At 41.0% G+C, this 17,313-nt stretch overlaps 1 protein-coding gene across 4 annotated transcripts in view; it reads left to right on the top strand.

The window, feature by feature from the left end:
* Positions 1 to 9,403, top strand: part of MIDEAS (mitotic deacetylase associated SANT domain protein) — a 73,479-nt gene extending 64,076 nt beyond the window's left edge. For all 4 annotated transcript variants that reach the window (XM_083606308.1, XM_083606307.1, XM_083606306.1 and 1 more), the window contains one exon: positions 1,948 to 9,403. In XM_083606308.1, coding sequence (XP_083462434.1) covers positions 1,948 to 2,173 — 226 coding nt within the window. In that variant the 3' untranslated portion in view covers positions 2,174 to 9,403. The remainder of the gene's footprint in view (positions 1 to 1,947) is intronic.
* The last annotated feature ends 7,910 nt before the right edge of the window (positions 9,404 to 17,313 follow it).

Here is a 17,313-nt window from a genome sequence, read left to right as displayed (position 1 = left end):
CTCTTGTTGAAGCTTGCTAAGAAAATGAGCATCAAGTAAGTAACTAGAAGTTCAGAAATGGAAGGATGCAAACCAACTGTGAAGAGAGAAATCGGTGATTTTAAGATCAAATTACAATTGCTGGAGATAGGGAACAAGGTACAGATGATTTCTACCTACATTGGAGTAATGGTGTTACTTTCACTTTTTTGAAACTTGTAAACTTCCAGGCACATTTGCATAGGAGTAAAGCATCTAGCTGAAGCCTATTCAGTGTGTTAATCTGCTAGCAAGAGATTTTCTTTTTTAAAAATAGCTGCTCATATCAAGTTAAGGACCAGTTGGATGTTTCAAAAAAACATTTGACCCATGGGGAAGACCTATACAAAGGCGCCTGACCCTTTCTGTGTCCCAGCTAGGTTCCCATTGCTGTTTTCGGCATGGAACTCATTTCTAGAAAGCAGGCAGCCACACAATCTAGACAATGTTTGGTGTAAAACCAGAGTGAAAATCGTAACAGTTCAACAGAACTCTTACTAAGTGCCATGCTTTATGAGAGGCAGCTGGCATGTCTCACCTTGCTTATAAGATTACATTTTGATTAGTCACCTTCATGACTTTTTATATTTCTGTAATGATGTTTCATACTGTACGCCACCTTGCTATTTGATATGGTGGCATAGAAAATGCTTTCATAGACAAATAAGATCATAGTCTGTTTTGTGGGCCTGTTAAACCTAGGCCAGTCATGGATGATGATGTACACTGGTCCCAGGTGACAGGAGGGTTAGGCTGACTAGACTGTTAAAGAGCTACTATAGGTGGCGTCAGTGTCTTAAACATGCCCCGTGGAATTATTCAAGATGCCTATGCCATTGCATAAATTGCTTTTGAAACTTCATTTGGTGTTGGAACAGGCTAGTCATGCAGCATTGTGGGCAGGAGGAAGTTGCTGTGCAATATATATATATTTTTAAATGCAAGTCCAAAGTTTCCTTGGGCATATGGAGCTAATTATGTGGTTGTTTGGATCCAGACCAGAGCTCACATGCATATGCCCCCCCCAACATACCTACCTCTTTCCTAGGAAGCCCTGGACAAGAGACAGGCCCTGTTCAGCAGACAGGATTAAACAAGGAGAGTGCAACATACATATATATTTATTTTGCTTGGTCTTGGAATGGAGTTCGGGCTTTGCAGAATGACAGGAGGCATGTCAGTCAAGCCAGGATAATCACAGAAGCAACTGGGTGTACTATTATTGGATATGATATACCTTGAGTGATTTCTCCCCTTATTGTATTTCGGTAACTGTGCATCTTATTCAGGGTTTGTTTTAGGTCTTAAGTTGTGCCTTTTCCCCTTTAAAGACGGCTTACTGTAACAAAGATACATCAGTAGTGACTATTAGCATAAAGCTAAGATTGGAAACAACCATGTTCGTTGATCAGCAGGTGCCAAGGACAAATGGGAAAGCTCTCTCCACCAGGCCCTGTTTTTTGTTATCCTTTTAGGGGCATCTGACTAGCCCCTGCTGCAGACACAATGCTGGACTAGACTCACCATTAATCTGTGTCTACAGCTGCCTGTACCTCAGATTAAGTTAGTATGTTGGCTAAGTACAAACACATAGCTAAAGGAAATCACAAGGGTTGAGTCCACAATCACTTCACAGAATCTGCGCTACAAGCACAATATGGTTTGCTTACAGATATTGCAGCACATAATCACAGAAGACTCAAGTTTTTATCTAGGTCTCCCAGTTCACTTATCCTTCCCAATGGCGAACACTGAGCATACATTAAGAAGAACACGGGAGCAGTTTTGTTTACTGCAGTGCAGTTTTCACTGGTGACCTAGCCTGGGCAAGTTAGCATCTTTTGGGGAGGATGTTGAATGTCTCCGATTCACGAGAGAAACCAAGGTGAGCTAGAGTAAGTAACGGCGCTATTATGTGTTTTCCTCTAGAATCTTCTACAAGGTGAAAAGCCGCAGCGCTCACATGAAAAGTCACGCTGAGCAGGAGAAAAAGGCGGCGGCTCAGAAGCAGCGAGAGAAGGAAGAGGCAGAGGCGGCGGCAGCAGAGGCGGCGGCTCGCAGCCGAGCTCAGCAGGTGGAAAGCAGCGACAGCGGGAGCAGCAGTGGCAGTAGTAGCAGCGGCAGCAGCAGCTCAGATGAAGACGGAGAGGTGTAGCAGAGGGTGACGGGAGGAGGCTGCTAGAGCTGGGCTGGCCCTTTGAACCTGGGAAGATCTTTTCTACTTGCTGCACCTGTGGAGCTCCACATCTGAACAGACACCCAGCCCTCTTGCTTCCACTTCCTTCCTCGCCTCACTAACACGGACTGGTGGATTTTGAAAAGAAAAGAAAACCATCACCTTGGAAGTTTCTACTTTTTAAAGAAAACCAAAATTTTATGAATCACTTTATTTATAAATTAACTGTTTCGGTACCTATTTGAACAAATGATCATGGCATGGAATTCAGCTTTCCTTCAGTTCAAATTACCCTTCCATGGGATCTCTGGGAGTCATGAGAGCAGTGCCGGGGTGAGGGTGGGGCATCAGGGTGAGAAATCTGCTGGGGCATCAGTTCTTGCTCCCATACTGTTTCGTCCTTTTCCAACCTCCAAGTTTTACCTGCAATTCCACACTCATTAACTTTTTTCGTCTACCTGGTTAGGGCTCCAGCCAATACATGTTTTACCTCCTCCATCCTTTGTTACAAGAGTTTATTTTCCAAAGGAAAAAGATGCCCAGAAAAATCTGGTAGGGAGCAGCCTCTGTGGGATGACCTTTGAGAGTAAAAGACTTGTCTTTTCAAGCACAGGAAGCCACATATGTTGCTAGCATTAATCCAGCCTCGCCCTTGGCTGTTGAATTTAGAAATGCCATGCAGGATTGACCATATATATTGCACACACTTCTGGTGACTGGAGGCAGGGGCTGTTGCTGACACCTAAACTATTGGAATGGTGAATAGCTTTGAGTGCAGAACACAGGCTTTTCTTACAGCTTCTGTCCCTGGGATTATGGATAAAAGGAGCTCAGGTTAATAGGATTGGGGATAGAGAATCTTAGAGAACCACTGACAATCTGAATAGATGAGATTGAGTTAGATGAACCAATGGTCTGATTTGGTGTAAGGCAGGTAAATATTCATACATTGCAGCTACTGGGGTATTTTTGCCAAAAAGTGGCAGAGAGGAAGCCTTTGGATTTCACCCTGAAGCTGCCTAATTAGATTGGGGATCATGTTGTTTATTTACCTGTTCAGTCCTTTTTCAATAACTCCACAAAAGAAAAGCTACTAAAAGAAAAAGAAAAAGATTAAGCATTGTATGTTTTCCTTCCTTCCTTCCTTCCTTCCTTCCTTCCTTCCTTCCTTCCTTCCTTCCTTCCTTCCTTCCTTCCTTCCAAAAAAGGCTTTGAAAATACCCTTATGAGAACACTTGACTGATATATTCATTCATTCCTAAGCATTTTGCAACCTACACTGCTGTGCTTATCATTTGCCAACCAAAGAAGAACCTTCATTCAGAACTTGCACAACTAGCACTCCATGGAGCCAATACATTAAAAAAAATAAATGCAAGATATCCAGCATATTGGGAGGGGAAAAACTAGACTTGCAGTGATAGCGTCCCAGGATCTCTCTCTTTGGAAGGAAACATTAGTACGGTGTTACCTCTAGTTGTGAACTTAATACGTTCCAGAGGTCCATTCTTAACCTGAAACTGTTCTTAACTAGAGGCGTACTTTTCTAATGGGGCCTCTTGCTGCTGTCGCTGCACTGCCGGCACATAATTTCCGTTCTCATCCTGGAGCAAAGTTCTCAACTTGAGGTAACTCTTCCAGGTTAGCGTAGTTTGTAACCTGAGGTGTTTGTAACTTGAGGTACCACTGTACTTCAATTGTGCAGTGTTTGTAGTTGTCATCTTACACTGTGTAGAGAGCTATCGCCACATATCAGCAGGTGAAAGTGTACTGTACTAGTTTTCAATCTTGCAGTGGAGGGAGAAGCAAAGCAGAAGGCATTTCTGTCTACAAAAAGATGCCCTGTCAAGAATTGGTATAGATATACGTAGAGCACTTTAACTGAAAGTGTTTAAGAACACTTAAACTGAAACGTTGCTGTCAGTAGTAGGGCTGGTTTATTTATTATAATGCTGAGGGACAGCTATGATGTGTGGCCACTGGGTAGCCCAAGGATTATGACTTTTTAGTGACTATATCTGCAAATTATATTCGGGAGGGTCTAGGACTCGGCACTAAAATTCCTGACTTCACAGATCTATAACCTCCTAGTTATGCAAATATGAATTAATTTATTTGCCAGTTTCAATTGTCAAACTTGGTGTTTTATTTGCTCCTAAAATAATGTTGATCTAAAATAAAGGGCTGTTAACTGTGGAGGAGGAGGAAGTAAATATTCATTAGCTGTTAGCAGATGCAAGCCTTTAAAACCGTGAGGAAAGTGAAAGCTAAGATGTTGAGAATTTTGTAAACTGCATTATTAACATTGTGCATCGGAAGTTTTGAGTGTGTCACAATGGGATTGTGTCTTTGCAGTTTTCTGGATCTCCTGAAAACTGCTGAAGTCACAACTCTCTAGAAGTGTACATAGAAGTGATGGAAAAGGTTGCTATAAACTTCAGCTTTAAATCCTTATTTCCCATTGCCAGTGGCAATCTGACTGACAAGTGATTATTGAAATACTTCATCCCTTTGAAGAAATTGGTTAATTTGATTAAAGCATAATAAGGTTCAATCTAACTCAGCTAGATTGCTGTTGACCTTCTGAGAGTTGAGTTGCATGACCAGAGGAATCGTATATATTGTAGTTTTTACTGGATTAAAAGTGTAGCCTCATGATTGCATATTTTAATGCTGTCATCCATATTTTTTAAAATATTGCACAGACAGAGCAAATACCCTTTACTTCCAACTTGGAAAGTGGTGCCCTTGGTAACGTAGCACATGGTTTTGCAAGCAGGAGCTCCCAGCTTTAACCCCTGGTATCTCCATTTAAGAGTTTACGATGGCAGACCTAAGATATGCATCTGCCTAAGGATTTTTGAGAACTGCTGCTATTTGAAGGATACAGTAGTGCGCTAGATGGACCAATAGGCTTGATTCTGTATAAGGAAACTTAAAATGTGTTTAGTGCTTCATAATGGAAAAACTCACATGCACATAAAAAATTACTGTCTGAACATTTTTCAACTAGTATAATGCAAATTCCACTAGATTTCTTATAGGAGTCCTTCCAGCACATCATAAAAGCAGTCTTCAATGAGATGGGCCAAGTTTTGTGTTTTTTCTTTTTACTGTTTCTTTCTTTCTTTCTTTCTTTCTTTCTTTCTTTCTTTCTTTCTTTCTTTCTTTCTTTCCTTCCTTCCTTCCTTCCTTCCTTCCTTCCTTCCTTCCTTCCTTCCTTCTTTCTTTCTTTCTTTTTGCAGTTTCAGAAATTTGTCAATGCAATCAGACTATTTTCTTCACTCCTTTGTTTTGATTTGAACCTTTGGCATTCAGATTATAAAAAACTGCACAATCATTTGTGATACATCATAGTAAAGAAGTATATTTCCCCCTTTTAAACCTGGCTCATTCTGGGGTGTGTAGCTTTTAATTGCACCTTCTAGAAATGTCTTGTCTCAACTCTTCTCTTCTTTTCTTTCTGCACTTAAACTAAGACTTATTCCTGCCCCGAGGCGCAAAAAGCTTTGTTAAGATATTCACTAGAAAACTGGACAGAAATCTGCCCCCTGGCCATGCATTAATGCTCTGAAAAAGAGATCTAGATAAGAAACTGATATTTTTAATTTTTTTAAAAAAGGTCTGCCTTAAATGTGGGAACGAAATTAAAGCAATGTTTTATGCTGAGAGAGAATATATTTTATAGAAGTGAACAAAGTAGCCACTGGGCATTTTCTTGAAAGAAAAAGGTGGTGTGTGTGAATCGAAGTAGCAAATCTCTCTTGTTTGGGGTGGGGAATGTACATGTGATTGATCTGCTTCCTTCCCAAATACAATTTGCACAATCTAGCACAGAGCAGTTTGGACTTCCTTGTGTCCTATCTTGTAGCTATGAAAGAAGAGGCTCCACAGATATGACTTCAAAATCTTATTTATAGTATATGAATAAGAAAGATCATGAGTCAGTCTGAAAAAAAGTTAATTATCCCCATCTGTTAAACTTTGCAAGAGATAAATTTTTAATGGTCTATTTTTTTATTGTAGCAAAATGGAAAACACGTTTATATGGGAGTAGATTCTGCGTCATGTCTGTTTCAAAGGCATGGGACATAATCCAGTAGATTAGCCATGACTAAATCCAATTGAAATAAACGGGAATTCATAGCAAGCTCTGATTTTTATTTCCCATTCCATTGTTTTTGGATGGCCTTAGGCAAGGGGTAGGCAACCTAAGGCCCGGGGGCCGGATGCGGCCCAATCGCTTTCTAAATCTGGCCCACGGACAGTCTGGGAATCAGTATGTTTTTACATGAGTAGAATGTGTGCTTTTATTTAAAATGCATCTGTGGGGCATAGGAATTCGTTCATTCCCCCCACCCCACCCCCAAAAAATATAGTCCAGCCCATCACATGGTCTGAGGGACAGTGGACTGGCCCACGGCTAAAGTAGGTTGCTGACCCCTGCCTTAGGCTATGGATGCAATTCAACAAATTAATATTGACTGTGCTCCTTTAAGCAAAAGCAGAACTGAATTGTCTTTATCCCCTGTTCTTACCTTCCTTTTGACGTACATGGAGGGGCAGAGCACAATTATGCCGACTGATGCTGAACTCTGCATTTTTTCGCCTTGATCCTGTGTGAGCATCTTAAAATGAAAACAGTGGATGTACAAATGTATGTTTGCAAGAGAAGTATGTGCAGAGGCATCTTTAGTGTGATCAGAGATCCACACATGCAAATTGTGGAAGGAGTTAGCAAATGCTAGCCCCTCCTTTATGAAACAGGTAAGAACAAAGTTCTTGTGTTCTAGAACACTGGATTTCAAGTATTGGGTCACAGTCTAGCCTAAGGTGGGTCTAAACAGCACCACTTCCATAAATCAAAATACACACTAAAAATTAAGTAGTTGATCCCCAAATATGGCTCCCCCAAAATTAACTAGTGTGTCCCAAATCCCAAAAGGTTGCTAATTGCTGTCTGAAAATGAATGCTGGGTTTAGCGTGCTTGGTTCTAAAATGCTCAACGCCATCTTTAAATCATTGCAACTGTTACTCACCTTGGATACCTACTTCCATTATCTTGATTTTTCCCATATTACAGTGCACCTATAATTGACATTATGGCCAGTGGTCTTCATTTGGAGTTTGAGCTTATTTTAGTAATTAGCAATAGCTCTGTTTTATGTCTTAGCCTGGTCAATGGAAGTATTTTATAGTCAGGTCCTAATAAATGAGAAAACCCTTACAAGTTCACAAAATGTAGTAGGCCACAATTTTTGACCAGTCCACTTACCCAGCCAGCTTTGTTAATAATTTGTGGCTCCTTTTGATGACCTGAAGGGGTATGGGAAATCTTCCTGTTTCCAAATCCTTCCCTGGCTGGTTACCTTGCAGCTGTTTCCCTTCACCACAGACAATCAAGTGCATGGCTATCTACAAACCTGGATGTATGGCTCTTGATGATAACCACTCCTGCTATTGAGCTGCCAATGGTATGTGGAGAATCTGGCAGAATCCCCACTTGGTGCCTTTCTGTTGAGTAATAGTCAACATCCTGTGAGAGAGGATGTTTACGAAGACACTCTCTTGAGGATTAGCTGAAGCTCTACAGTATGATGCAGTTTCACATTCAGCACAGCACTTTAAAAAGTTATTTTCAAGGCGGTTAGTGAATTTGGGAAACTGGCTCGGTGCTGCAGCAGACATTAATTTCTGATTGCTGTGCATCCTTTTTTAATTGAAAAGGAACTGGACAGGCAAATAGTTTCCTGGCTGAACTGCATTCCTATAATACCACTTTAATCAAAATATGCATGTCTACTCAGTAGCCAGCCTTACTGAAGAGCAGATAAGTGTGCATAAGGCTGCAGGTCTAAGCCCAGTTACTAGAGAGTAAGACCCACTAGGTTTTGTGGCATTCTTAGAAAACATGCTGCATATCCCAATTAACATAAGATGGTTGAAGCTTCAAATTAATGCCCTCTCAGTCGCTGGGAAAACACCAGCTTGCCAGTCCATGCCCATGTTTTGTGGTAGCATAGCCAAGCAAATCACTGGTGTAGAGAACCATAATTTCAGTTGCATTTAAGACAGCGAAGAGGTGGTGGGGTGTTTATTTGTATTCACTTGGCTTTGCTTCCATTTTTCCACCTGCTAGCAAGGGATCTTAAAAGTGTATCTCAAAGGGTGTATTTCTAAGGCTTTTTTCTGTTTGTCAGTCAATACTTGTGTCCCAAGACTTGCCCATGCACTTACTTCCTCTACTGCAAGTTCACACAAATGGTCTTCGAGTGAGCACTTTCATAGGAGTTAATTCAGTATTTTTGGAGGATAGGGAAACAGCACAAGCGCTTCTGCTTCCTTGGCTATGTCTCTTCCCCCCGCACCCCCCCCCCAAGAACCCCAGATCTTAAACCCATCCACTGGGTTCAGCTGTTCCTTTAATCCCTTCTATATGCCGCTATGCTGCAGCTGAAATCCCCCCAGAACAGTGACTGTGCAACTTCATTCATTTCAGAGGGGCTACTCAGAATTCCTGCCCCTAGCTGCGTTGAAATGAGTGAAGGTTGCGCGACTGGCTGTAGTGCATGATAGGCTATGGCTCTAATCTCCAGCTGCTTACATTTTCTTTCTCTTCTGCCCCGACCCACCCCCTTTCTGGAATATGGGATTTATATCAACAGCTGAACCTATAAAGATGCCCAGCTGCTTATCATGAGAAAGAGGTGAATATATATTTTTGTAAAATATAATTGTGGCTTTTGCTTTTAATACCACCTCTTTTTTTGCATCTTCCAAGTTTTATGGTTGTTCTGAAGCTCAGATTTGGTACAAATTGGCTTTCCTGAGTCTATGTTTCAATTCGTAATGCTAGAGTTTTTGTGGTGTACAGAAATAGTCTGTCTTTGTGTAATTATTGTATAAATGCTTTTTATCAAAAAATATAGAGCTTTTATTTTAACAAACATGCAGGAACTGCCTTTTGTGTATTTACTGCACCTTTTAAAAGACTGTTACATATTAAAATATTGTACATACAAAAATATTATATACCTCTTATGTACAGATGTGATAGACAATTTATTTTTGTGCTTTTGTTTTTTTACAAAACATTAATACACTAAGAAGTCTTGCTGATGTGATTTAATGTACTCATGTAACTTATTTACTTCTGAATGTTCCATTGTATCTTTTCAAACCTTTTATTAAATAAGGTTTAAAAGCAACTTTTGTAACCCAAGTTTTTTTAATTATTATTAAATGATCTGAGAGAGGGTGGTAAGCTCTCTCTCTCCATCTACTAAGGTGCTTTTGGTTTGTTTTAACATAATTAAATATGATCCGTGTGCGCCAAGGAGTAGGTGTTGTTTTCCTGCTGGCAGTTTTGATTTTTGTGTATGATTATTGGCTCAGTCTGTCCTCATGTCAATAATAATAATAATAATAATAATAATAATAATAATAATAATGTCAGGGACTCAGGAGCAGGAGCTCTGGGGAGAGAGGAAATGGAGAGCGAAGGGGAAGAATCCGAGGGCAGCGTAGGGGAGTATGACAGTGGCCCGAGAGATTCCATGAGCTTCTCCAGCGAATCAGAAGATTCCCAGAAGGGGGCGCCTATGGTCAGGGCAAGGGGGGTCCCAGGGGGGACGCACCAGAAACGAGGAGACAGAGGGGAACCCCAAAGCAGCAGTGGGGGATTGGGACCAGTCTCCCCACCAGAGCGTAGTGGGGGGGAAGAGTCACATGTGTCAGGGCCAGCGTCTCCTCCAGCGGGGAGAGAGAGTGAGTCAGGGCTGACCACGCCTCCAACGGAGGGGAGGTCAGTTGCAGCTAGCCCCCCCAGAGGGGGAAGCAGTGACAGCAGCAGCAGTGAAACGGTCAGGAGGAAAGTTACCGGCTGGGCGCGCGCGCCAAGTTCAAATGTACAGGCGCGGGGAACAGCAGGAGACCCGGATGGGGAACCAGCTCCTAAAGCCCGCCGGAGGGAGGGGGAAGGCTCAGGGGACTCAGCGTCAGAAGAGGCTAGAAAGGGCGAGATCCCAACGGCCAGGCGCAACCAGAGGCGGAAGGAACTGAGGAAGAGGTGGAGTAAGGCTAGAATCTTAAATTGGTGTCGGGGGAGGAGACTCAGACGGAGCATCAGCGGTCTAACAGTTGAGACGTAGAGCTGCGCGCTGCGGCTCTGGAAGTGAAACTGAACTTCAATAAAGACTTTTGTACTTAACAAAGAAGCAGCGTTGGTCCTTTGTGAGCTGGGACCTTGGGCAGCCCTGACAAATAATAATTTTCATTTCTTACATTCTGCCCTTCTCATGAGAACTCAGGGCAGCTGTCAGTAAGAGTACAGCATTAAACAAAAGTAGAACCAAAGTGCTAAATAGAACACACTTTCTGGAATAGGGCTGAAGCTGTTGGCTGTAGTAACAGCATGGGGGCAATCTGACCTCTACAGGGAGAGTGCCGGAGCGGAGATGTCCTGTCTCTTGTAGTTAAGCCCCTGGGCCATAATGATCAAGGGAAGTACAAACACAATCCCTGTAGATCAATCCGCTGCTACTGGGAAAGGCGATCTTTCTCCATGTGTGGATCCTAACTTGTTTAGGGCTTTTCTGTGATAGTAAGTAACAAGACCGTCAGTTGTGCCCAGTTACTCACTGTTAGCCAGTGCAGTTCCTTTGAGGATTGGTGGTGTTTGATCCCCTCCCTGCTTATATGTTGAATGCTGTGCATGACAAAAGGGTCTAGGGCAAGGTTGAAAACTCCACATAAGCTACCTTTATGGCAGTTTGCAGCGATCATGCTGGCTCTTTTACACCTGTACACCTGTCAGATGACAGTCAGCTTTGCTAGCATTAATCAAGTTTCCTGTGCAATGGATAATGCATCGTCAAATATTGCCTCACTACATGCTTTGAGCAAACGTGCAGCCTGTGGGTTATGTTCAGGTGCTTTTTCTTTATTCTGCTCTATAGGTGAATCTTATATCAGGTTTCACAGACACTGTCTTCAAGGTTTCTCCCCAATATTTATTCTGAGTAATTTCTTGCAGGGCACTGAAGTCATACTGTTTTTTGTTTTTAATAAATTTTTATTAACTTTCTTTTCTATCATTGCAAACATTTCATATCAATAACATATATATTACACTTCTTCACCCCTTCCCTCCCGGGCTTCCCTCAGCTTCCATTTCTGGTTTGTTACCCCCTTATTACACACTGCTGTTTCTTACAATCCACTATATCATTTCTTCATTTTAAAATGTTCTCTATCAATAAAGATGTGAGTGTTTATTTCAATCCTGCCATCAAGTCGATGTTCTTTCTTTGTTTCTGCAAATTATTATTATTATTATTATTATTATTATTATTATTATTATTATTATTTATACCCTGCCCATCTGGCTGGGTTTCCCACTCTGGGCAGCTTCCAACCGAATATTAAAAATACAGCGTCAGACATTAAAAACGTCCCTAAACAGGGCTGCCTTCAGTTGTCTTTTAAAAGTAAAATAGTTGTTTACTGCCTTGACATCTGCTGGGAAGGTGTTCCACAGGGCGGGCGCCACTACCGAGAAGGCCCTCTGCCTAGTTCCCTGTAACCTCACTTCTCGCAGTGAGGGAACCGCCAGAAGGCCCTCAGTGCTGGACCTTGGTGTCCGGGCTGAACGATGGGGGTGGAGATGCTCCTTCAGGTATACAGGTCCGAGACCGTTTAGGGCTTTAAAGGTCAGCACCAACACTTTGAATTGTGCTCAGAAACGTACTGGGAGCCAATGAAGATCTTTCAGGACCGGTGTTATATGGTCTCGGTGGCCACTCCCAGTCACCAGTCTAGCTGCCGCATTCTGGATTAATTGCAGTTTCCAACTACCTTCAAAGGTAGCCCCACATAGAGCGCATTGCAGTAGTCCAAGCGGGAGATAACTAGACCATCAAAGTCATTGTTGTCCTTTTCTCGTAGTCTATCTGTGAGAAGGAGTGCCAGAAATAGCATTTGCACATGCATGTGTGCACGCACACTCCAGCCCACTGCAGCGTCTGCGGGACCGTGAACCAGCCCAAGCCACACAAACTTTGCCGACCCCTGATGTGGAAGATAGTTTTTATAATCATTTCTACAAGAGGAGATGAAGCTAAAATGTATGTTTTCCCTTTTCAGTTTTCAATAACTCAGTTTTAGGGATATTCTGGAATGCACCTCTCTTTATACTGGTTATTACTGAACAGTTTCACTAGTACAAATGAGAGTCAAGATCGTCCTTTGTATAAAACATTTATTTCTATTTTAAACAAGTTTCACAAACAGTTAAAACCAGATCTAAATAACTTGACAAAAAAGTTTGATAATATGATCATGCTATATAATTATACTGTATAAAAACCAATTCTCATCATGGTAGGTGCTTAAAAATTGCTCTCCATAGAGTTTACTTTAGAAGCAGAGTCTTCTAATGGAGCCATAATGGTCAACAAGTGAGAGCTGCCAGCTTCAAATGCCCTTTGACATGTTTGCATAAATGATTGTACACAGTAGCTAGACAGACTGGGAAGCAAATGAACCCCTTTCCAGTTGATGCCAATATGTTTTATATTTGTATAAACCCCCATTAAATAAGATTAATGTAAGCCACCCCCATTTCCAATGAAGTCGGGGATTCAACATAGCTTATAGGTTTTCACATGGGTGCTCCTTTCATCCATGTTCAATAACAGGCTAAATAATCACAGGAAAAGCAAGATAGTTCAAGCAATGAAGGAAGGAAGCACTTTTAATTCTTTGCTGTACCACACAGCCCTTTTCTCTGAGCAACCACATACCTGCTAACCATTTGCTTTGCTTTTCACCAAAATCCAGTGCATAAATTTAAAGTGCAATTTTTTTTCAGAAACACCCATTTTTATTTTGGCAATTTGACTTTTGATTTGTTCCACAATAGTAAAGTAATCAATTCACCAAGACAAGAAATGGCAGCTATTTCTCACCAACATGTGACCTCTTTCAACCAGTAAAGATTCTTATATTAAATTAATTCCTTTGGAATAATTTGACAGCAATGTCAAATCAACCTGATGCTTGGACTTATGTAGAAAGGATCTTAAGACTACTTTCCTAAATGTGCCTATTAGATGATAATACCACCACCATCCTCTGCCGGACGATGTAGCTTTAATGGGTCTATGACCTTCATGAGATTGCAGACCACTATTGACACTCATTGTAAGGGCTGCTCCAGTCATTCGACAAGATAGGAGTCCCGTCCTGCATTTCCACACCATGTTGGCCATGTTGTTTGTAAAGTTTAAGTAGTAGATGAGTGCATGCAATTGGGAAATGAGGCTCCAGGCCACATTCTCTGGGTGCTTGCATGCATATGTCTCCCATTCAAGTGCTGTAGAAAAAAAGGCACAAGTGACACAATGTGGAAACATGAGGGTCTATCTGTCTTGTTCTGCAATGTGGAACAGCCCTAAGGAATCCAGGAAGCATGGGAAAGCTTTTTCTGCAAAACTGCTGATATTAAATGGCATGGCTACAAAAGTATTTCTCTGCCAGTTCTATGCTTATGCCTAACAGCTTTCCTTATGAAGGATATTAAACGCTTGGCAAATTTCAGAAAAGTACAGCACCCAAGTAACTTAAGAGTGACCTTTCATTGACCTTCTAGCCTTTAAATGAAAACCAGAAAACCCAAAATTCCTCCTGTTAAAATTCTCTAACCCCTCCTCCTGAAGGAAGCTGAACTGTTCGACATTGATTAAATTTAAATCACATTTGCACACAAGAAATTTCAACATCAAGATGAAGGACAGGCAACTACTGTTTGCTGGGAACCTTGGGAACAGATTTCCATAGGGACAGATACTACTGATAACTGCTTACATTAAAAGAGCTGCTGCAATCTACACCACATGCTGTATTTTCAAACAGTTTCATGCACTACTTCCCACACAGCCACTCACAAAAAGTTTGGACCTCTTTAGAAACCTTGCTTGACCTGAAGAAAAACCTCTTATCTGCCCCTCATCTTGCATTGTCCGTCTTTTCTGGCTTATTGCATACTGAACTTGTGCCATCATCAAATGTCTTGCTAACTCCTGACCATTTTTAAGTAGCAGCTAATTGTGACACCATCTTTTGGGTTCTCCAATATCCCACCTTTTCCAACACATTGCACCAAATTGATGGTGATGTTTATACATGCATGAGCACAGCAGTGCAAATTCAGGACGAAGAATAATGTGCATAGAAATGCATTACAATTTTCTGCTTGAACAAAACTAAAATCAGGTAAAACGGGAGCTCCAGTCTGGATGTCCTAGCATCATTATTACTTAATTTTTCAGAATTATTAATGTTGTTTCACAAATATCAATATAATCCATGATTTTTAACCTGAGTTACAAAACTGATCAATGGGAGTGAAAAAATGTTTTCTGCTCATTGTTTCAACCATGACCAAATGCGTAAAAAAGGCATGTTTTTCTTAAAAGTTATATAAAAATAATGTAAACAGTTTTGGATTTCTATTTTTCCTCTCTTAAACCCCCTTGGCTTTTTCTTCTAAATCCTTTATGTAAAAGTACACTGCAACAGTATTAAATTAACAGACCAGATGCAGACAGCTGGGCACTATGGACATCTTTTCTATAAACAACTGTAGCTTGAGCTTGAGCAATAATAATATGTGGACTGAGAACTAATTCATCCAGCTAATCTCTAGTGAGAAACAACACCAGCTGCTAGTAGGAGTTTAAGAATGTGTTACTTTGGGAAAGCTTAGCACCAAGACTTAAGAAACTCATTTTGCTAATTAAAGAGCAGATCTATTTTTTGGTCATCTGTTCCGCTCCTAGACCAAAAACTTACATCACACCACAAGATGTGCATAAAGGTTTATCCAAAAGACTATTCCTTTGTAACTATTCGTTTCTAATAACATTTGCAGAGGAACTTAAAGCAAAACACTGGCTTCAGAACAATCATATCTAAGGACAGCACCGCTATTAACCCTATTGGCTTTAGCAAGAGCATATGATCTAAATACTACCCATTATCCAAAATGTATTGCGTCTCATTCCTGAGTATATTTATGCACATTTAACAGTGCATATAAGCAACAACTGTGAAACTTCAGGATGGCAGAAAATGTAGAATTCTGTAGCCAAGAGGATTGCTTACTAAAATATTTTATTTTAGAAAAAGGGTATTTTGGCTGCTAAGATTACCATGTTCCCTGCATAGCTAATACCACACCAGACAAAGTTTAAGCATCCTGCAGTTTCCTAGCCTTGAAAATAGATCCATAAAGTTACTAGTCCACAAATCTTACTAACTACCCTGTTCACGTGGTCATCTAGGGCACACTGGTGATTTCTAAGGTGGGTGGGGGAGAGAACAGCCTCCTTTCCAATATACAAAAACTAGCCTGCCTGATCACCTGAAGGAAATTCTTACTTTGCCACAGGCTACCTGACAAGTGGCTTCTAACAGGCCTGCAGGATTTATTGCCAGCCCTGAATCCTGAGAGTGCACCCCATGACATTGTGCAGAAATAGCATCTCCCACTCCAGTTCTGCAACACCCATTAGCCCATCACCTTCTTCTGCCTCCTTACCAGCAGAACCTGTTTGTGGGCTTCTCACAGGCATCTGGTTGGCCATTGTGAGTACAGATTGTTGGTCTACTACTCATGAGTTTAATCCAGCAGGGCTCTCCTTACGTTAGAACCAATCCTGGATTGCTACAGCGGCAAAGAGAGCAAGTAGGCAAATGAGCTATTCAAGCACAAGGGCGGAGAATGCTATCCCCACACAGTGCTTCACTGCTCTACACTGTTAAAGAAACATGCGCTAGACTGGGAGCTATCAACTTCACCCATCCATTCACAGAAGACTAACTGGTTTGTCCACCACTGGCCTGGGTTACTAAGCTGATGTACAGTCAAAAGTTGAGAACGAGGTCCCTAGTGGGAAAAACAATGCCAATTAAGTCTGATTGGTGAATATGCATATTTTAAAAAATAACTTATTTGCTTACAAAGATTTATAGAAATAATTAGCATGAAATATAAATATACACTATGGAAATAAAAATGCTATGCTTCTTAGAAAAGAAAAATGTGTTTCTGGGGGAAAGGTTTTATTTATTGGCATAGTATATTGCAACTTTATTTTTATTTATTTTTAATCCCACAAATTATTCTTCCAAATATCCTTATAGGGAACTAACTAATGTAACAATAGTAAAAAAAAATAATGATTCCATCACAACACTAATCAAATTCTAGATTGGTGAGGCTAACTATTCTAGTATTATTATTTTAACTGAGAGCTGCATCCACTCTTCGCCAACACTTCAGGAGCCACAGGTCAGCTTTAGGTGTGGCCAAACATTTGTCATACACACAAATAATACATAGTGTACACCTCCCCCCATGCAAATCAATTGAGGAGGAGTGGTTATTGTTCCCTCTCCACCCATCAAATTATCAATCTGATGATAAGAGAGGAAATTACTTTAATCCTCACCAGGGCACTAGGTTCCATTGACACTGTATAGGGGGTGCGCACGTGCATTTGCCATCAACATTGCAGGGGGTGGGGAGGAGACAAATTTTGGTTTGGGGTGGAACAGCCCCCCCAACTGAGTGTTAGCCCCCTCTGTTCTACATTAAGAATCTAAATGGGATTACTTTTACAAGCCCAAAACTGGAGGAGCATTCTCTCACTTAAAAAGATGGTTAAAATCAGACATCTTGTCTAATAAATCAGAGGACACTATAATAATTGGTTAATGCCTAATAAAAAACAGACAGATTTGGAACAGTTGGTAGAGTACCATATGATTAACCAGGTGCTATACAACTGCCATGTTCTACAGTTTGTTATGATCCAAAGGCTAAAGTGGCTGTTAAAATATATAACTGTTCTAGCTAATCCAACAAACAAGTTAGTTCTGCGGCAAATTTGCAGCCCATAGTAATGTATGGAATTTACCATTCATACAAATCTAACATGGGGCCGTATCTCTTTTCTATACACAGACTTTTTCTATACACAGACCTGCACTTATGAATGTATAAATGTGGCTTCTCCTTAACATCAGCTGGTGATTTATGGACTACAAATATTAC

Source organism: Podarcis filfolensis (genome assembly GCF_964270895.1).
Source record: "Podarcis filfolensis genome assembly, chromosome: 1".
Taxonomy (NCBI): domain Eukaryota; kingdom Metazoa; phylum Chordata; class Lepidosauria; order Squamata; family Lacertidae; genus Podarcis; species Podarcis filfolensis.
Note: the sequence above shows the minus strand (reverse complement) of the source record. Positions and strands in the feature narration are given on the sequence as shown.